Source organism: Ammodytes marinus, assembly GCF_949987685.1.
Source record: "Ammodytes marinus genome assembly, chromosome: 8".
In the NCBI taxonomy this organism is placed as follows: Eukaryota; Metazoa; Chordata; class Actinopteri; order Uranoscopiformes; family Ammodytidae; genus Ammodytes; species Ammodytes marinus.
Window position 1 is genome coordinate 6,380,568 of NC_137212.1, and position 23,023 is coordinate 6,403,590.

At 41.4% G+C, this 23,023-nt stretch overlaps 1 protein-coding gene across 1 annotated transcript in view; it reads right to left on the reverse strand.

The window, feature by feature from the left end:
- The window catches only part of lrp8 (low density lipoprotein receptor-related protein 8, apolipoprotein e receptor), a gene marked incomplete at its 3' end in the record, with an annotated part of 171,005 nt that overhangs the window by 81,687 nt on the left and 66,295 nt on the right, over positions 1-23,023 (reverse strand). The window contains exon 3 of the mRNA XM_080033188.1: positions 4,235-4,357. Within this exon, the coding sequence (XP_079889314.1) occupies positions 4,235-4,357 (123 nt within the window). The remainder of the gene's footprint in view (positions 1-4,234; positions 4,358-23,023) is intronic.

The window sequence follows — 23,023 nt, forward strand, 5'->3', positions numbered from 1 at the left end:
TCAATGTGGCTGAGAAAGTTGGAGAAGCTCTTGTGGCGTCTGACCTTGATTAGACATAATGAGACTTAACCACGAGTCCACTTATCTGATGAAATGACTTGCACAGATTCACCTTGTGATGAATACTAAACACAAGCATTGACTAACTTGTTACTTATGCAGGGGCACACACTCTTCCCCTTTCTAGGCATGCACACGTACAACACACAGTCACACAGTCACACACACACACACACACACACACACACACACACACACACACACACACACACGTCCTTGGCCTATCCCGATCTGACTTCTTCGTTTGAGGATCTTCAAAGGGGTCTTTGATCACCTCTTTGAAAAATCATCTTAATACACATGTGCAAATATGAAGTGGCCTGTAATCACAGTCATACGAAAAGTTTTGTGATAAGACAGCAGTGACCTCTAGTAGTTATCTTATCTTTGAAGGAACCTCTGGTTATGTCTGGGTATTAATATTTGACTGCCTGTGAAATGTCAATGCATTTTTAATAGTGCGTTGGTGGATTGTACTGCTCATAGTATAGAACTTGACCAGTTTTAACAACCACAGTAGTCTAGCACTTTTGGAAATGTACCATGGCACTGAAAATTCCAAAGTATAACTGTGTATAACGTTGAGCCATTTTTTTTTCACCAAGGCAACCCCTGTTTTCAATGGCATACAAATAGTTTGAATAGCTAGCCTGTGTTTTATTCCCGTCAATATGATCACACCATTCAAAAAAAGTTCAGTCTTACAAATGTGGGCCAGTTTAAAAAGGCAATGAGGCAATCCATGTAGGGGAGAACGGGGTAAGTAGGCACACTTTTTACTCTAGTGAGAATTGCTCATCACCAAAACATCTTTCAATAGTCATTCCTACATTACATTGAAGCTTAAAGTGTTGGCTTGAAATGTGTACCCCTCACTTTTTCTATCTTATTGTAATAAAGAAGAAATTAATCATCAAAGACACCCTTACACATTGTGACAACCAACCCCATCAAGGGGTCGGTTGCCACACACTATGGGGTTGTTTGTCACAATGTTATCTTAATGGGAATAATCATAAAAAGAAGAAAAGAAAGTAGAACTAAATTTGAACATTTAATTGCATTGTCAAGTTGACAAATAGACCTACATAACTTACTGTAGCCTTGGCAACTGGTCTAGTTTGGGATGCACTGGGTTGTTTTGATTGTGTTGCCCTTTTTTCTTTTGCATGCTAGCTGCCTTTTCCTGCTCTATTCTTTCCTTCTCTGGGGTGTCAGTGAGGATACAGCTTGACTATTTATTTCATTATTGGGTTCCTTTTCTGGCTGTAGCCTTTGGATAACATATGACAACCAACCCCCCAAAAAATGTGACGACCAACCCCAACTTGAATTTCTTGCTAGTATCAAGGCCAACAACCATCTGACAACTAATTAGCTTGCTAACCACAATCTAATCTATAGTTTACCCTTCACACTTTTTATGGGTAACAACTGTTTTGTTATGAACCCATTGTGTAAAAGAAGAAAAATACTGAGGAACTAAATATTTTCAATTTGACATGAAAAACACAAACAGTCCTCTCACCTCAAATTCAGCAGTCTAACTCCAAGGAAGACTATGTAGGTGACCTCTGATCCCAATTCTGGATATTTACATACCAAAATTTCACAGACAGTGCCTTCTGGTTCCGAGATATAACGATTGTGACAACCAACCCGTGTGACAAATTACCCCGTTCTCCCCTACTTACAGTATAAAGCAAAGCCAAAATGACTGGGCAGCTTAATATCACCTTCATCAAATAGTAGTCACTTTCAGCAATTTGAATACTTGGAGCACAATTTATCCCACAATCGTCCCTCACAAAACTCACCCAAACCTTGCCCAAAGCCACCAAAATCCAGACCTCCTCTACCTTTCTCTTCTAAACACATATGTTAACCATACCAATGCATTCACCATACTTTTATAACATTATTCATTTATAACTTTATTTCTCATGTTTTCTCAGGCGATGACTAACTTTTTTTTAAAGCCACTAGACAAAGAGAATCCACACTCGAGCAGTTTCTGATACATTCCGTAAACACTTTCTTACCATGACAGATCATAAACTTGCTCATCTTTTATGTACCTCCTGAAATATAGCCGCCTCTTGTCGCTGGAAGATGATTTAATCTCCTCCATACATTTCCCAAAAAAGCCAGTTTATAACCAGCCGTCAAAAGAAGAAAGAAGAGAAAAGGCAGCATTGGCATCTTCTAAATTTACGGTATCAGTCTTTTAACTCTAGCAACTCACTCCAGTCCTACCTCTTCCCCACCCGCAAATAGTAGTAGAGCTGCAACGATTAATCGACAAATTGATTATTAATCGATTACTAAAATAATCGGCAACTATTTTGATAATCGATTAATCGTTTTGAGTAATTTTTTATAAAAAATGTCCAAATTCTCCGATTTCAGCTTCTCAAATGTGAATATTTTCTGGTTTATTTAATCCTATTATGACAGTAAACTGAAATATCTGTGTGTTTTGGACATAACAAAACATTTGAGGATGTCAACATGGGCTTTGAAAAATTGATCAACATTTTTCACCATTTTCTGACATTTTACAGACCAAAACACTAATCGATTAATAATCGAGAAAATAATCGACAGATTAATCGATTATCAAAATAATTGTTAGTTGCAGCCCTAAATAGTAGGGTAACTCCGAACTAATATCCACAGTGGGCAGTGTCCACTTTTTCATAATTGAGGCAGTGACAGACTTCACCACATGCCAAGCTATTACATTTAAAGTGTAGCAGGTAAGGTATTCTTTCAGGCTTTCTACCATTTTTTTAATTTTTTTTTTACAATTAAACCATTGTATGCTGAGAAGGTAAGCTTTGAAATAACGTAAGATGATTTTTTTGGAGTATTCAATGTGCTGGACAAATGGTCTCTTAGTTACAAACGCTGATCTAAATTATACTCACATACTTTAAATCATCCTTTAAATAAGTTAATATAATAATTAACTAAACACTAAAACAAGTCAAAGGTTGTTGTAGTTTTAGTTATAATGCCTACATTACAATTTGCTTCATCACTTCAACATTGAGCAATGTCTAGCAATGCGTGTTAGTCCTTTAAAATGAACGGTAACAATACAGCCCTAATATAAAATCGGCGCTTGTGAAATAACAAATGAACCTGAAGAAAACACAAAAATGCTTTTAAAGATACACTGCGTGACTGAGCCGGATGTAAGATACGCCCATTCTTCACACAATCTGTTTTGTGAGAAAAAAGAGGGATTCAGGCGTGAGCTTTTTGCAATTCCCACTCTTCCAAGCGTATGGAAGAGGTATGGAAGAAGCGGGCATCCTATCCACTCTTAAGCCATGTGGCCTTGATCAAAGCATGTATGGAACCATGGCCTTGATCAGAGCATGTATGGAAGTCCTGTCTTTGATGATACATTCACCACAAAAAGAAAAAAAAACAAGCCAAAGCAATTTTCCGTGGCAATGTGCAAGAAGAAGGTTGGCACTGCATCTAGAGTGCAGTACATTGTGACACTGAGACCTAGAAACCTTGGGAGTGTGAGAGTGTGTGTGTGTGTGTGTGTGTGTGTGTGTGTGTGTGTGTGTGTGTGTGTGTGTGTGTGTGTGTGTGTGTGTGGAAGTCAACTAGTTCAAACACAAATGACATGGCTGTGGCAAGGCAAGTGCCTCATGTACATGTTTTAGAAAATGCATGTATTCAAGTAGCCTTTCATTTAGCTAATAACACACATAGATGAGTGGACACGCACTTCTGCCAACACACACACACACACACACACACACACACACACACACACACACACACACACACACACACACACACACACACACACACACACACACACACACACACACACACACACACACACACACACACACACACACACACACACACACACACACACACACACACACACACGCACACACGCACACACACATCGGAGACATCTCAAGTGTGTATGTCCTCAGCTATCTGCATAGCTTTCACTGCATCCCCTCTGTCAGTAATTGTATGTTTTTCCTTGTGGCACTGTTTGCATGCGGTTATGTTTGTCTGTCAGCATGTGTGTGTATCTGTGTGCGTGTGTGTGCCTGCGTGCATGCATGCGTGCGTGTGTGTGCGTGTGTGTGTGTGCGGGCGTGCCTGTGTGTGTGTGTGTGCAGCTACTTACTGCAGATTGAATCAGCCTCGTCCGAGCCATCTGCACACTCTGGCTCTCCGTCACAGCGCCACCTAGCGGGGACACACTGTCCGTTCTTACATGCAAAGTCTGTGGTCGCACAAGTCTTCTTTGCTGTAGAGACAAACATAGAAAAACACACCATTAATATATGACTTAAAGAAAAAAGGTAAAGCAGTAGTGTGTCCAATGTACATCTCTGTACATTAGTGAATCAGCTCATACCAGTATTTAACAAACACACACACACACACACACACACACACACACACACACACACACACACACACACACACACACACACACGTTGACAGACAAACAGCAGGGGAAAAGTAGAGGCTAATAAAAGGCTGCAGGATTTTTTGCCATGGCATGCGTTCAGGTGCAAGGAGAAATGAGAGGACAAAAGGCACTAGATTTGCCACAGCCAAGCTTTTGAAATAATTTCCATGAAGAAAATTATTTTGTATTTACACAATGTTAAGATAAGGTGAATAGAAGAATTCTTATGAATAGGAAGCATACGGGTTGGTTTGGAAGTAGACACATATTACATGTGACTTTGAGGACAATATTTAAACCATTATCAGAAGGCAAGGCAAGATTATTTCTGCACAATTCAGACACAAGGCCATTTAAAGTGCAAGATTAAAATACATAATACACATAGGAAAAGCGAATGAATAGAAATAAAACATTTTAAAGAAGACCACATCCAGTAAAAAAATACTTGAAGGCTGAGGCTTTTGTGTAGGGTTAGTGTTTCCAACCAGTGCTGTTTGCGTTTAGGCAGAGTGAATGAGAGGTGCATTGACCGCTTTATAGTCTTTTTTGCGAGTGCATGCGTGTTGGATGTATTTGTGGCCATGAACCGACCATGTCACATGTGAACCGAGCAGCAACCTGCAAGTAGCTTGACTGACATGGCTCGATTCTCGCTCATTTTTTTTTTTTACCAAAAATGATGCTATAGCCCACGAACTGAAAAAGGTTTTCAACACTTCACTTTCCCAAAGTAAGGGGAAAATTTAAGCACTTGAGTCTGTCACGCGGAGAAAAAAATCGCTCTCTCTGACAGTGAGAGCCACTGAACAAGAGAAAGCACTCGCTCACTGTGTTAGCAATGCCTCGCTATGATGAAATATACCGTTCAGAAGGGAAGGGGGGTTGACGGATGAAAAGAGAGAGTTTGTGTATGTATGTGTGTGTGTGTTTGGTTGTGGTGTTCGTGTGTGATTTTTTTTTTACTGACAAGCTGAGAGAGTAACTGTGTGACTACAAATATTTCTTGTCTTCCACGCAAGCCTGGTGGAGTTGAACATTCACTGACCCTCTGTTTAAATTAGCTTTAAATACATGTATGTTAGCAGAGAGCTAGGCTAAATCAATGTAATGTAAAGGGCAATAATGCTGTATGATGCTTATAGTCAACTACTAATACATCATATTTATCCAACTGAAGCTCACTCTACACCAATCCATTGTGAGACTTGTGAGATTTCTAAAATGGAAGATTAGCAAAATAATATTGAACCAAGAAAAAGATAAGGTAGCCTAGTCTTCAGTGACTGACTGTATTGTTATAGGCTACTTGTGTCTTTACAGAACATGTGTATGTGCTGTTAATACATGGCTAAACTGTTTTAAATGGCTGATAGGCGACTAAGGATAAGGACTCGGTTCAACCCTGGCAGCCTATTACATGCAGTCCTCTACTTAGCAAGGGAAAGGCTAGCCATCTCATTAGCTTGTTGTTTATGACTGGAGCCTTCAGATGTCATGTAGTGTGTGTGTGTGTGTGTGTGTGTGTGTGTGTGTGTGTGTGTGTGTGTGTGTGTGTGTGTGTGTGTGGTAAACGGCAGTAGTTATGACTGAAGGCACAAGTGGGAGCCATACTAATGCAGAACATCCTAGAGGAGCTGTCAGCATCCGAGCTTAGGGGACCAATATGCTTTCAGTATGTACATCAAAAATGTATTTATATGGGTAACAACTATGTGTATGGCAGATTGAAGAAAAGATAGAGACAAGCACAGGGGCCTAGTATTGATTCCAAGCAGAGAGAGAGAGAGAGATGGACAGAGAGAGAGAGAGAGAGAGAGAGAGAGAGAGAGAGAGAGAGAGAGAGAGAGAGAGAGAAGAGGAGAGAGAGAGAGAGAGAGAGAAGTGGAATCTTAAAGACATGAGAGAGATGGAATTGAGGAAGGTGTGGGTCTGGAATAAATAAAAAGCTTGTCCCTAGGGTTTACAGAGTAGTTGAGGCCACAGACAAAAGTAAATAGAAAGAGAGAAGGGAAGAGGGAATAGGGAATAGGGGCACGGAAACTAAATACAAGGGGGAAGAGGCTGTCAAGGTGGGGTCTAGTGTAATGGCATCAGTCACCACAAAGGGACTGAATAAATCTGGTGCCTTCTTCCTAGCAGCATGCTAGCATAAATCCCATCCTATCTCCTTCTGTCCACCGTCCATGTTTATATCCATCTATCGCTGTATAGCTGGCTTTAGACTGATAACAGAGACAGCTGTAGACACACACAGAGTAAAAGTGTTGGCAGTATAATTCACAATACTGGGCCCGCTATAGATCACAACAAAACTGATATCATATATGCACGAATAAGGATTTTTCATCACCTGTATATTGTATTTTCCAGGTGGATGGAGGTGACATACCGACTTACAGTATAATCACACTCAAAAGGATTAATCAAAATGCAGAAGGCAGCAAACGTAAGCCGATCAATTACCTACAACCCTTTCCTTGTCTGAAGTTCTCTCTATTTTAAAAGGACAAAATGGAAAATTATATACGATTCACCTTGGCCATAGGCAAAGAGCATCGGCATGTCCTCTTGAGTATCGGCTGGTCCATGTTTTATGTATTTCACTTCAACCAACTCACACATTAAGTCAACAGTGGCAGTGGATGAAGATAGCAAAATACAAAAATGTGAACAATCTTCCAGATTGCCTACAGGTTGTAGAAATATTATGATACATTTTTTGAATATACTATGTAGAGAAAAGCTTAAAAAAATTGTATAACTATGACAACACAACTTAAAAACTGACATAACAATCATCAAGTAACATGGTATTGTTTCAATAAAGCACATTAAAGGAGGGCAATAATTACTTTTATGAGAGTGCAGTTATTTGGAGTGAATAGTGATTATGCATGACAATGCATAAATTTGCAGAGAAATCTCTAGTCGCGAAATGAAGATGCAAATAAAACTCATTAACAAGAACACAGGAACTGACACCAGGAGGAAAATATACACACACCCCAAACAACGCTTTATAGAGAAAGAGATGGACTACAATTCATTAATTCCACACATCCCACGACACAGATCTACGTTTAATGGAAGGTTTGGAAACATTAAGAGATGCGGCCATTACTTTTAAACGTCGAAACCACTGTGTAAAGAAATGTGCACACGCAGAAAAAAGAAATGTTTCCCATATGCCTGCCAAGAGTTGCTGACACACACAAACACACATACACACACACACACACGCACACACACACACACACACACACACACACACACACACACACACACACACACACACACACACACACACACACACACACACACACACACACACACACACACACACACACACACACACACACACACACACACACACACACACACACACACACACACACACACACACACACACACACACACACACACACACACACACACACACACACACACACAAACAGCCACTTTCATTTACATTCTGATGCACCGAGACCTGCCATATACGAGTGTCATCCATATGGAACAGCCTAAACCCGCCTTATGAGCTGTGAGGGTGGATGTGAGAGAGATAAACAACAGTGAACCATACACACTTACCGTGCACCCACACACACACACACACACGCACACGCACACGCACACGCACACGCACACACGCGCACACACACACACACACACACACACACACACACACACACACACACACACACACACACACACACACACACAACCACCCCTCCTCCTCCTCAATTGGAAGCGCAATGTTGTGTTATTTTTAGACCGTCCATCCTTATAAAAAAGTGATTAATATTTATGTGAAATTGCAGAAAGACCAGACGAGTTCAAACTTTCATCCACATTCTTGAGTCATCACAAACTCTGTACACTTCCAAATTGCATTGTCATATTTTTACTTCTTATCCATCATTTCACTACACTTGCTCTTCAACCAGGACTTACCTATGCTCATAGAATATCTGAATCTAGAATAGCTTTTTTGAGCTATAGTTGTATTATTTGAATAATGCTAATTTCCTTTATTCATATATGTACAGGGAACAAAACCAATCATTTTTCAATCAACATGTTTAAAATGTGTCAGATTTAGCTAAAGGCTATAGTATACATTATCAGTCCGATGGGCAAGGTAATGTTATACATTAAACAAAGCAAAAACAGGTATACATAAAGCAACATACACTATTAAAGCAAATAACATAATACTCTGAATAGGTTTGTATAACCTTTTGCTTCATACTGGTATTAGAAATAACTTTTTGCAGTGTTCACAAATACACACTTTTTCTTGTGGTGGAGAGCAATAGGAACAATACACTGTCTCCATCTCGACCGAGCTACAGTTCTGTTTTATCGTTTTTAAACTGTGTCGTAAAAATCTGAATTGGCTCATCACGCTGTAAGAGAATGACATAACCAACTGTAGTGTAGAGTTTAGAGTGTAACATTTCAATGATCAGTCCGTTTTGATGCCTTACATAAATACTGTACTTTTATATGTCCTTGCAAACCATGAAATAATGCCCATTATAGAAATGCTTTGGTAGTGACTGTATGGGACGTCCCAGGTGATAGGGGTACACTTAAAAAGGTGGGTGCTGCCGTCCACCTTTTCTATGGACATGTACTGTGTTAATCTTCCAGTGACATCCAACCAATGTCACGCTCCGATGACCCCCGTGATCAATGAGTGATTAGGCTGACCTACTCATGTTCCTATGGCCTCTAGCACACGCGCACACACACACACACACACACACACACACACACACACACACACACACACACACACACACACACACACACACACACACACACACACACACACACACACACACACACACACACACACACACACACACACACACACACACACACACACACACACACACACACACACACACACCTTATTAGGAATCTCCACCACACACTCCTGATGACATGATTTGGGACTCTACCGTTCCACGTAGGAATAGGTGAAGGTCAGCGTCTTCCTTTGAGCCATTTCAATTTACACACTTGATTACACACACACACACACACACACACACACACACACACACACACACACACTCTCTTGCGGGCGCAAAGTGAAAGGGAAATGGGAAATATAAAACAATCCAACGGCACCATAATAGCAAAGGGAACAGTGTGTCACCTCTAATTAGGATGTGTTGACTGCAGCAACTGAAATGTTGATTTGCTCTAATAACACCTGAGACAAGCGGTGCTCCGGAGATATTATTTACCATCTCTTAGACAAAGACAGTGACACCGCAGTGCAAAGGAACAAAGCCAGTGTTCTCTGCTCGCTAGCCTTCCAATTGACAGACATTTTTTAATAATCAAATGCTGTTTAAATGAGAAATAATTTCCTCAAAGTTGACTTGGAAGAAGAAGGTATTGGGTTATGTGGTGAATTTTTTATTTTGATAGTCTAGGGTGGATTCAGATACACAATATAAAAGAGTATTTCGGTCTTGCTGCATTCAAGCAAACATACTATACTGGAGTGTTTTTACAGTCTGTGTTTATTGGTCGCCAAAAGCAAATAGATGTTTTCCCAGGCCGATATTAGATACACAAGACTGTAGTTACAGACACCAGCTGTTTGTGCGACACTGTACAATATTTGTTGTGCAATTGACTTGTCATACAGGGAGTCGTTGTCAGTAAACATTTATTTGGTACAAGAAGGTTCCACCAGTTAATCGTCTTCTTGGTTTTGTTTTGTATAAAGTGAAGATGAAAAACGTTGGTCTATAAGGCGAATTTTTTTTTTTTCAAATTTCATATAATTAATTGTATGAAAGAAAATAAGTTAAGCTGTATACACTAAACATTTTGATAATGTTGTTGCAAAACGTAGAACACTCGCAAGTTGTCTTGTGGAACTTCTAAGGGTTATCAATTATTCATCTGAGTAACTCCTGCTGAAGCCCTTCTATACATTTTCTTCTCGTCTCTTGTTTACAGATAATTCCTCGACACTTTTTTCCGTGCCATAAAATCGATCAGATCTTTTGCTACCGGGAGTTGGATTATAAACCGCTGCCTCAGCAAGAAGTTACTTTTAATTGCACTTTCCTGGAGGGATATTTCTGCACCAGTAATATCCTGACTTTGAACAACATGTACAGAATGAAGACACTCAAAAATCACTTTGCGATATGTTGTCTGAATTCACCATTGTACCAAGGAAAAAAAAGGGTAGAACATCCCATAAGGACTCAGTCTGTTCTGTGTACATGAAGTCTGGAGAAAAGCCAAAAGAAAGTACCGTGGTAACCATGTTGCACTGCTAGGGAATTTCATTAAGCATCCTCTGATCAAAGTGTATTGAGCTACTCACGTGTAACAGTCAAGTCCATTTGAATAACCAAAAGTACTCAAATGCAGGTGACAGAAATAGACAAAAGCATCCACAACTGACTGACGGGATTAGTTATAGTGAAGATACGGTGAAGTATGGAAAGCTTATAGTACATACTTATTTACATTATTCAGAGTATCACAAGACACTCAAAACAATCTTAAGACACGCAATATTTAAAATGTATGAATGTATATATATTGGAATAGGGGAATTTAACTGTTGTTTTCTGAAAGGGTATGAGTTGATCTCAAACCTTACTGCTTGCTCTGCACAGCACCAAGTGTAACACACACACACACACACACACACACACACACACACACACACACACACACACACACACACACACGTTAACAGACAAACAGCAGGGGAAAAGGAGAGAAAATAGGATGTCTACGGCTGTAAACAACCTTTAGGAGGATCTGGTAAAGACCAAGCACGTAAAAGTAGCCAAGGGAAAGAAATGAGAAAAAGGAAAGAAGAAAAGCAACAGGGAAGAAAAGTGATTGTGGGGGAAGGAGGAGAGGAAATGGATGGTCCTCCACACTGTTGTGATCGGCTAAAGAGCTAAAGAACGCAATGTGTCAGTGCAGAGAGAGGGGCTGTTAATCAGTAAGCAGAGGTTAGACCACAACTGTGAGGGAGTGTGGAATACTCAATGAAGTGTGTGTGTGTGTGTGTGTGTGTGTGTGTGTGTGTGTGTGTGTGTGGGGGTGTGTGTGTGTGTGTGTGTGTGTGTGTGTGTGTGAGAAGCAGAGCGAACGATGTAAAATATAATAAAAGTCCTTTTTAGGAGATTTAACGCCTAGCCAGTGACCCAAAAATCAGACATAAAGATATGGTAGAGAAAGTAACAGAATGCATCAAGGGGGCACAGTGCATGCCCATTAAACACTAATGGTTTGTTCTTCTGTAAATAAGTTTTGAACTTAATGACTTTTCTTAATTAAAGTAACTTGAGTAGCAACCACAGCGGGAGGGCTAAGAGCGCTCACAAAGAGAATAATCAAAGACTTAATCAACCTATGATCCCCCCATCGACTGATTAAAAGTAGAAGGCCAATCCCAATGGCCGATCAACTTTTATAACTAGCAAAAACAAAGTTTCTCAAACTCTTCAAGGAATGTTCAATATCATCAGGGAAAGGGATGAAATACTTCTGTAAGCCTAATATTAATGTAAGTATAAAGTGAAGGCCCCAAAAATCGAATAAAGTGTGTTTGCAGCTGAATTTGAATGGACACGCGCACATGTGTGTATGTGTATGTGTGTGTGTGTGTCTGTGCGTGTACATGGTTGTGCACAAACTACAAAGACGAAAGATGTGAAGAGAACTCACAGGCCGGCAATCCAGACAGCTGGCTATAGATCAAATACACCGTATATTATGCTCCTCACAGCTCATCAAATACCACCTACCAGTTCAAAGAAGCTTGTTACGATTCCATGACCCCCACCGTCCCCCCCAACACACACACACACACACACACACACACACACACACACACACACACACACACACACACACACACACACACACACACACACACACACACACACACACACACACACACACACACACACACACACACACACACACACACACACACACACACACACACACACACACACACACACACACACACTCTTTCGAGACAGCAGGAGATGCAAGCCCATAGCCAGAGACGTGGTCTCCAAATTTTGTGTGAAGCAGCAGGAGTGAGCACAGTTGGGCAGAAGTTGCAGCACAAATATCTTCGGGGGGGGGGACAATTGCATCATGTGGTAAAATGGGAAACTCAACAGAAGCCTAGTCTGGTGGGGATGAAAGTGATTGTGGTATAAAAACCTTCCAAAACATCCCGAGACCCTTGAAACTTTATCTTCTTTGAGATTTGAGACAAAAAAAAAGGTTGTCCATTGGGGGCGCTCATGGTGTAGTGGTTAGAGCGTTCCCCCCATAGAGGCTCAGTCCTCAGAAGCAGCAGGCCACAGGTTCAAATCCGGCCCGTGGTCAGTCTCTGCATGTCATTCCCCTCTCATCAACAGTGTAATCCTTCACTTTTCACCTTATTTTTCCTAACAATTCAATAAAGTAGATGATTTGGCAAAACAGGTGCCAACATGAAATACAAAGCTTGCCTTTTAATTTCACCAAATGAATAAAAGGAACCGTGCCAAATAAAGCGGAAACCACGGCAAGCTCATCACGCACAAGTTACCTAACAGATGGTTTTTCCGAATGACAGATTTCCCCCCAAAAAATGGGCTAAAACGACATCAATGCAACCGCACTCGCTTCGTGGAAGTCACGTCAGTTCATGCTCACGCACAGCCACTTCACAGGGGGTTAATCTGAGTCGCGTGTGTGCTCATTGAATGCTTCCTATACCTCCACTTAAGCCTGCATCTGTTTTCCCCATTTTAATAAAACAGATTGCAGCACATCCTCTGTTTCATTGTTAAGCTTTTGGAACAATTTGAAGAGGCGATGTATGTCTCCCTTTGCTGTGATAGGGGGGATTAATATTAAGAGGAGCTGATGAAAGAGGCTGCGGTGCATATAAATGGTACGCATTCGGAATTATTTCATTATTCGTTGTTTTTAAGTCGCTGTGAAAACATTCAAGCATTACCCAATTGCACCAAATAAATGCACGGCACGCACACACGAAGCACCCACTTCAATTGTCCTGTTGATCCTACTGTCTGCTGTCTCTCTGCTCACACTGACAATTCAATTCCAGTCGAACCAGGTTTGCTCAACACCCTCAGCAAATATTAGTGCTCTGAAATGACTGCTGCTTAATTCCTTTATGTCCCAGGTTATATTTCCTTCTCTTGTTACTGGTTTGACGTATGCATCGAAAAAGTAAAAAGGTGCATCACTATTTAAACCAACCTGAATATATTGTATCAGATATGCAGCAAATACCCTGATTTAAAGATACAGAACATTAGATTGCAATGCAAAAGTTACCAATGATACATTAAAGGTGGAATTAGGGATTATGGAGAATGTTTTGTTGTCAAAGTCAGTGATTATCTCCTCCAGTCTCCTACTTGTCCGTACTGTGTGTGTGCTGAAAAAAAATCCAGTGTTAGTACACAGCCTAGGCTTTTTTAACAGGCATTTTGCTAGCTACGGTCGGCCCACTTTGTTTACATACCAGTTTACAAAGCCTAGGCTGTCTATCAACACCAGATTTGTTTCTCCAGTGCACAGAGTATAGACATATAGCAGATTGTGAGGAGATATTCACTGATTTTGACAAAAAGTGATTTTGACAACACACGTTCTCCAGAATCGCAGACTCCACCTTTTAAAGCCAATGTAGGGGTTTCCCTATCATGTTGGCTGGCTAAAGGGGAGGGCATCCCTCTTGGCATAGTAGACCATTGTCCTCTTGGATCCATATTGTTCCTGCCATATCCCTGGATTTTAACTCCCAAAAACATCTGTGTCTGTATCAGCCAGTATGCTCACAACCGAAGCTTAAGACCTTTTCAAAATCCTGTCGCATCCTGGTTCCCCGATCCTCGTTCCCCCTGACATGAGCGGGGCATTACATCTCTGCAAAGCTGCTTATAGTGAGGGGGGGACACGCATGACAATAGATGAAAAAAAAATGAAATGAATGCGAGATACAGGGCCACCGTCATGATCAAAGACAGCATTAGAAACAATGTGTAATGGACATAAATGGCCTGTTGAAAAGGTCTCTTATGTATTCCCCTTTTATGTTGCACTTCTATAGCCATACTCTAATATACTAATGTCTCCTTTTTTCCTAACCTTGTGACACCCTACCACCTTCAATGCACAAGAGGCTCTTGTATATCAAGCAAACATATGAACAACTAAAGCAATCATTTCCATCATTGAAAATCACATAGCTGCTATTTTTAAAGGGCTCAAAAATGGGCCTACCGTCCACCATCATCACACACATTCTAGATATTCCTCTGAAAGTTTATGAAAAAAAAAATCCCATTTCGACATAGTTATCTTTCTTCTTTCTTTCTCCAGATATTTCCTCATTTTCACCCTTCTTTTTTGGACAGTGTGTGCCCATAAGCCTCTCAGCTACGTAGCTCTTGAAAACAAACACAGACAAACATCATTGTATTTGTTTGCCGGGAGGGTGAGTGAGTGGATATCTCGTCAGACAGATTAGAGAGTGGGCGCTTTAAAAAAACGCAGCGCGGCGTTAGCTTCAGAGACTGCTAATTAAGTTGCAGCACAAAAGGAGCCTTTGTGGAACACATGGGGAGGGAAAAGCAAACAGGGCCAGACAGGTTTTCTTTTTTTTTTTTTTTTTACATAAAGCTGATTGGCCCCTTTAAATGATGGCCTTAGATGGCACACTGCAGTGCAGGTAGTACATTTTATATCAAATGGAAAATCATAACTTTGTAAAAAAAAAAAGTAAGGCTTCACTAGAGGGTAAATACACATTTCCATATAAATAACTTTTTGCTATTCTCCATCCTTTCGCTCAACAATAGAGCAATGCAATCTGATCTAAAAAGTTATTTGGGTAAAAGAAGTATGCCTATCTGTATTTGTTTTACTCTGGTTTAAACTGGTTCATTAACAAACTAAAAAAAATTAAAAAATCAACACAATAAGTACTAAAACAAATACAAAATATATTTCAATAGATTTCGCAGATTTAGTTTTCTTCTATTGTACATTTTTGTATTCAAATGTGTTAATTGTGTTTATTGCTATGAATGTGATTGTTATCGTATAGAATAGGCAGTTTGATGTGTGTGTGTGTGTGTGTATGTGTGTGTGTGTGAGTGTGAGTGTGATGGTATTTTTTTCCAAGGTATCTGGAGCCTCTGAGGTCATATCCCTCTGCTTCAGTAACTCTCATTAGACATGACATATGCACAGAGAAACCACACACACACACACACACACGCACACACACACACACACACACACACACACACACACACACACACACACACACACACACACACACACACACACACACACACACACACACACACACACACACACACACACACACACACACACACACACACACACACACACACACACACACACACACACACTTTACAAATCCCCCTAACAACAGGCCATCTGGGTGACATCCGGCTCTCAGACTTGACCTGCATTGATTTATTTGACACTCAAGACACCGATACCAGCCCTGCTACTCACACACACACAGACACACACAGACACACACACACACACATACACACACACAAACACACACACTATCCCTTCCCCCATGTCCCGCCACAGCTCTCCAATCTCATCAGACATTCACTTTCAAAGACAGGGTCATCGTTTTAATGATACCGGCAGCTATCAATCTACAAGCCCGCTCATACATGTTAAACCTACAGTATAGCTATTATTTCACTATAGGGCTTTCAATGCTGGTTGACCGATGTCATCATGGGCAGAGACAAATGATGTGGACTGCATACAGCCTGGAGGATCCTGAGGGGCCAAGTCTGTCAGTTGATTTAACACTGGATTGTATTGGAGACTGGAGTCAACACATCAACTGTTCCTTCATTTCCCTGTTTCATTTCATTGATTTTTCTCACTCAAAAGAATAGAGTATTTGTATCAAGATTGTCATGTTGGTTAAAAAAACTAAAACAGAACCGAATGTAAAAGGAAGCTGGTATCTATAGCCGCCCTTTCCCTGAGGTCAACGGCACTGTACACACACACACACACACACGCACACACAACCACACACACACGATCATAGACGGTCACAAACGGTCACAAGCAGACACTAAAATGTACTCCAACTCACACATTCACTCACACACACATAGCATGAATGTCCCTATGGGGCCATAAAACCTGTGTGATGCATCGGGGGGAGGGGATATACACTATACTGTATGAAACCTCAGTTAGTCCGACCCCTTTGTGGCTGGCCAGACATTCATAAATACACACACACACACACACACACACACACATGCTGTCTGTGTGTGGATGCCTATACTGAACATGTTTTGCTGAACGCAGCATGAATAGAGGTAGATATTGGAAGCTTCTCAAGGCGACATATTGCACGCTGCAAAGCAGAAAAACAAACAGACATTTTCAAATCAGTTCAATTCTGCAGCTTATTTTTTGATCAACACATAACTGCTAAACGATTAATAACTGAAGATTATAGCAATTGAATTTTCAATTACAAATCGCACGCCAATCACACTTTCTTAACCCAAATTGCTATGCTTGTGGCAGCCGCATTCAAGTAGCAAAACAACAATTTCATAAACACTGTGCTGTAATTACTCGTCTAGCGAGCGACTGACTGACATGCGGATTCCTTGGCTGTGCCCTCCCACAACACAACAAGAAGAAAAATCCTTTCACCAGAAAACAACATTCATGCTGGCTCTATGAATCGATGCTCGCAGTGCAGCACACACACACACACACACACACACACACACACACACACTACCCTCCCTCCCATGGCCCTGCTCTTCCTCCACCATCACCATTCATGTCCCCAACTGCACACATGCAGCGTGCCTATGGTCGGTCCACCACATGACAAATTACTACTGGGCTTATTATCAAAAATCAGCACTCGCAAAGGAGGGTGGTTGGGGTGTGTGTGTGTGTGTGTGTGTGTGTGTGTGTGTGAGGGGCGGAGAGGAAGTGGGGTGCGGTATATGGATTCAAACAAAGCCTACTGCCGAGCATCCAGCGCAGACAAAAGAGAGGGACAAATTTCTCCTGCTGCTGACAAGCAAAATAGAATTCATTTCAATTACAAATGGCTGCCGCTCGGAAGCAACAAAGAGCCCCGCAAAGGTCACCGAGAGTTGGTGTCTTTGTGCGTCTGTCTGTGTCTGTGTGTGTGTGCGTCTCTGTGTGTTTCCTTGTACAACAGTGTACAGTGTGTGTGTAGCCATTTGTTTTGATTCCAAAGAACATAGAATAGGAGGAGGAGCTTATTTTGAGATGACAAAGACCAATAAAAAAAAAAATCCCAACCTCGTGTTTGGCATTGCTCTAAGGCGATGACGGAAGGCAATTATTATTTTATTATTTTCTCAAACACACTGACCCCGCCTCTTTCTGTGTTCTACTGCACCCTCAGCAAAACACAACAACAACCTCCCATCTTTTGTCTTTTCCTTCCACGCTCATTCGTTCTATGTTCCTTATCCCTCCTATACCTCCATCACTCTCTCTCGCTCTCTCTCTCTCTCTTTCCCTCCCTCCCTCCTTCCCACCTTCCCTCCCGCCCCCTATTCCCGTTGGCAAACAGCCAGTTGTCCCTTTCCTTTGTCTGCTTTGTCGGCGATCGCTGATTACAAAAATAAATAAAGAAAAAAAAAGCTTTTGGATGAAAGGATGGTGGCCTGAGTTCAGAGTGAATGACAAACTCCCACTGGGAGAGGCCTCAAGATGACAAAACACTGGGCAATCTGTATTTGAGGCTGTGATAGAATAGCGATAGATAAAGATTGTGTGTGTGTGTGTGTGTGTGTGTGTGTGTGTGTGTGTGTGTGTGTGTGTGTGTGTGTGTGTGTGTGTGTGTGTGTGTGTCTATAGAGGTGTCAAAACAAGGCAAATGAAGACAAATGTTCGAACAGGAGACAAGGGTTAAGCTGTGGGTCTGTGTGTCTGAAATTGATAAAGAAAACACCTGTGTGGAAAATAAACCATGTTGACGACTACATTTGACACAGTAACAGCTTGTTTATTTTTGACAACTAGTGTATACTCAAAGTACAAGGAATTTGTTTTCAAATCACAGATTCCAGTTGGCCTATTACTATGCTATATAACATTATAAACAACTTTGTGAAAAGTATGTCACCTCACACACCTTAAAGTCACATCCATTTCCAATTCAGCCCATCTTTGGACAGCTGTTAATTCCATGCTAGGGTTGAAATCATAAAGTTGAACAGCACAACTCAAACACAGCAGTAACTACTCATAAAATGGACTTGTCATGCAATCAGATGTAAAAGTGTAAGACCTGACATGGCTATTGTCATGTTTAGTATATGTTAGTGACTTTTGCACAGAGGTATTACGGCCAGTGCTGTCACTCACTAATACGATAGCTTCCTCTATTAAACCACCGGTGTCCTTAGCAGGTTTACACTGTTTAAAGTAATCATGTTTTCTCCGGCTAATCCCTGTAAAACCTACATGTCCCATCATCATCATCCACTGCATGAATGACATGACACAATGACTGAGTTCTTGTCATTGGCCCCCAAAGCTGCTTGATTTGGGAACATTAGAGAGGAAGAGTGAATGGGATGTTGGGGGGGGGGGGGGAAACCGTTTGACACAGTCCTTTGTTGAGGCTTATGAATCATCATACTATGTTAAGCTGGCCAAATGAGCTCTGCTGTCTGGTATAATCTCATGACATCGCAAAAATTTCAATTGTGTGGTTGTGTAGTTGCTTGTGTAGTGGCCTGTGGTAATTTAATCGCAAAGAGGGTTTAAGCTTTTTAGATTAAATTTGACTTTCACATCTCAACTTTATCAAAATGACAGCCTATACTGCGGTGGCGTCTTATAACAATGTTAACGCTCTACTGTCCCTGCATTTTAAGTATAGGCAAATCTAGTTGAGAGACGGCTAGTTAGGGTGTGACATACTTGGCCTATCTGCCAATGTGTCACAATGGCCAACCAACAAACTGGAATTAAAAACAATATTTTCCCATTGCATGTGATTATAAAAAAGACACATCTGAAAAACCAGTGTTTCCTAAAGCACATTATATGTAATGCGGCCACCTTAACAACGCAAGCTGCACAGCGATGATATTTTGTATAGTTAAATACTGTTAATATAATATCTGTAGGCATCAACCTCCGGCATTAACAAAATACATTTTTTTAAGGTTCCTGTCTAGTGGTAATGCTTTAAAATTCACAATGGGGAAATAGTCTAAGTGTGTCCCCTCTGGTGTTTTCAACAATCCATTTGATATATCCATTAAGGAGTTGCATTGTCTGCTAAACAGTGACATAAAACACACCATTGAAGATATATAAGCCATAGATGATGAGCACGTTTTGGACAGGAGTGACCTAGAGTTACCTTCTACACTGTGTGGCTCTGTTTTAATCATCGTGGGGATCTAGAGGCACGTTAGTGAAACAGGAGCTTTCCCACTTCCTCCTTCTGCATGCTTCCCAGTCACCTAGGTGTATCCACGGTTACCCCAGGCCACCGGAATACAAATACAACCCCAGACACTCGCCTCTCAGCCCCATTACCACACACACACACACACACACACACACACACACACACACACACACACACACACACACACACACACACACACACACACACACACACACACACACACACACACACACACACACACACACACACACACACACACACACACACACACACACACACACACACACACACACACACACACATCCCAAACCACGCTGTCTTCTCTCCTGTTCCACTGTCTCTCACACCATCCCCCTTCATTACCGGTTCCCCTGGCAGTCACAGGGGACTACTTGTTCAGTTTTAATAAACGAGACATTGGGGAACCCTTTTTTCTTTCATTTGTTCTTCAAAGATGGTGCAGAATGAACATAGTGCAACACATTATGTGCATTTGAGTGGACAAGGGCTGGTTTGCATTCACATTCTGCCCCCGAAGCTCCAATCCATTTACATTGAGGTGGAGACTGAGGTTGTTTCTGATATGTCCACTAGGGCTGCCTCGAGTAATTTCAGTATTAATTTTTTTTCCACAAACTATTGGCAAACGTTGCTTGATCTACAATACATTGTGTGAACAAATACAATTATTTTTAGATAGAGCAGTTATATTAATTAATATTTATTTAATTATCACATGATGAAAAAAATTATCAGTAAAAACGCCTAACGTCTAAAGCACATCCTACGCAGCGACGCAACACTTCAGCTGAGAAGTCTCACCTATTTTGGATTATTCAAATACGTGTTTGGGAATTAGTATTCAAAGCCTGTAAAATTAAATGGTACGTCCAAACAAACTGCTTCTGTTTACGATGGTATATAAACCTCTTCCTACATCTGTCTGATTCCAGGTGGGGTATGCGTCCTGAGGGAAGGCAGGGGGTGGTGGGGTGGTGGGGCGCCCTTGGATGGCTTTGAAAACCCCCTAGAGAGGATTGATGATGAAAGGTCTCCCAGCAGGTGTTCTTGGCCACATAAACAGAATGGGGGAAAAGCCCGCTGGCCGTAGCAGTGGGGACACAGTGCCAGGAGGGTTGGAGGGTGAAGGGCAGAGGCTGGTGGTGAGGGGTGGGCAGGCCAGCAGGAGCCAGCAGTGTGCGGGCACGGCTTTTCGGTGGCAGTGAACAAAGCCCACCTCTTCATAGCCGTCCAGAGATGCAAATTGCTCTTCATCAAAGTTTCACACTCGGCTTCCAGCGAACAAAATGGAATAAAATGCCGGGGCTCCTTGGCTAGGTCTGTCAGTTAACACCCCCTGTCCTCTATCCCCCCCCCCCTCCCCTTTCAACGATTGTAACTGGCAGTTCTTGGGCGGACGGCAAAGGTGATAGCGGCACACACACATCCACTGACACACACTCACATCACATTCTCACACATACTGGGCATGTGCTTCCACACTCACACTCTCGCCCACAGCCCTCCAGGCCTAGCTTTCTTTTCCACTGGCTGTTTTTTTTTTGTTTTATCCAGTCTCCCACAGGGAAGCTTGCAATGAGCCCTGCTTCAAATCAGGCCGGGGCAAAAGCCAAAAAAAGTAGATCCCAGGCGGAGGGATATTTAGACCTAATCTGACTTATCCCAGAGGCCATTTACAGGTAAGATGGAAAAGTCTTTGTCTATGTGTGGGAAAGAGAGACAAAGAAACAAAGTGGTTGCGAGGCCAAAGTGTGCGCTTATGTGTGTACTAGAGATTCCTTTAATATTTCATGTCCTTCATTTTCTTCATTTTTCCTCATCCCTGCAAGCTACTGAAAAGGCGAAGATGGCCTGAACTCACTGGCTTATAGTGCTCTATAACAGCAGGGCTTTAACCATAAAACAGGACTGCCTTCCAATATTCCGCTTACGTCTGAAGGCTTTTTAAAAATACAGGCTAAGCAAATGGGTTAAGATGCACCACATTAGCATTTTTGGAAAGTATCCCTAGATGGCGATGATGTTTTCTAATTATTTTGTCGGTGTTCGGTACAGTTTGTGCCAGGCACTGGGGGGGGGGGGGGGGTTTCTTGAACCCATTTGAACGGTCAAATCCCTGGCTAGCTGCTAAGCTGATCTAAGCCTTCTACATGGATTCTTTCCTGGGGGTTAAAGAGGAGAAAGTGAACATACAAATGACAACATTAAGACTGATTTGAAATACGGAATGTTCCGGCAATCATAATGATATTGTTGTTGAACATATTGCCAACTGGCTATCAACACCATTTCCCTAGTCAGTTTTTTAAATCAGTAGGCCTATGTTGATATTCAAAATGCAGGCACCATGATGAATTGGGCTTGTAGCAGCATTTTGGAAACTCATTTGTATGGAACTAACAGATATTTTCAACCAAAAAATCCTAGGATCTAAGGAGCGCTTGGAACAAAACCCAAGTAGAAAGTGAGGACATTTTCCTCTGGTGCATTGGGTTTACTGTGTATTGGGTTTTGTGTTTTTGTTGTTTTGTCAAAAACCAGCAGAATTTAGGCAAATTAGGCGGATAACAACAGCTTGGGGTTTTGACGAAAAGATGAGACAACCACACAGTTAACGAGAAAGGAGGCTCAGGTCGTCAAGTGTTTCTTTGAAATTTACTTGTGAGCAAGACTAATGTGCAATTTGTTTTTCGAAAAACAAAAGTGTGACGGTAAAATTGCAGAGAGAAACAACACAAAGGCTGTTTCTGATGCCTGAGTGTTTTGTTTTCCCAGGTTCCTGTTCTGCTTTAGAATGCAAACACACACTGACAATATAACAAGGACATTTCTGCCTGCTTCCTAGTTATTTTTCTATGTAATGATTGTTCCTCAACAACTTGCTCTTTTGTATTTCTTTCTTTGTTAAACTGTTAGCCAGTCACTTACGC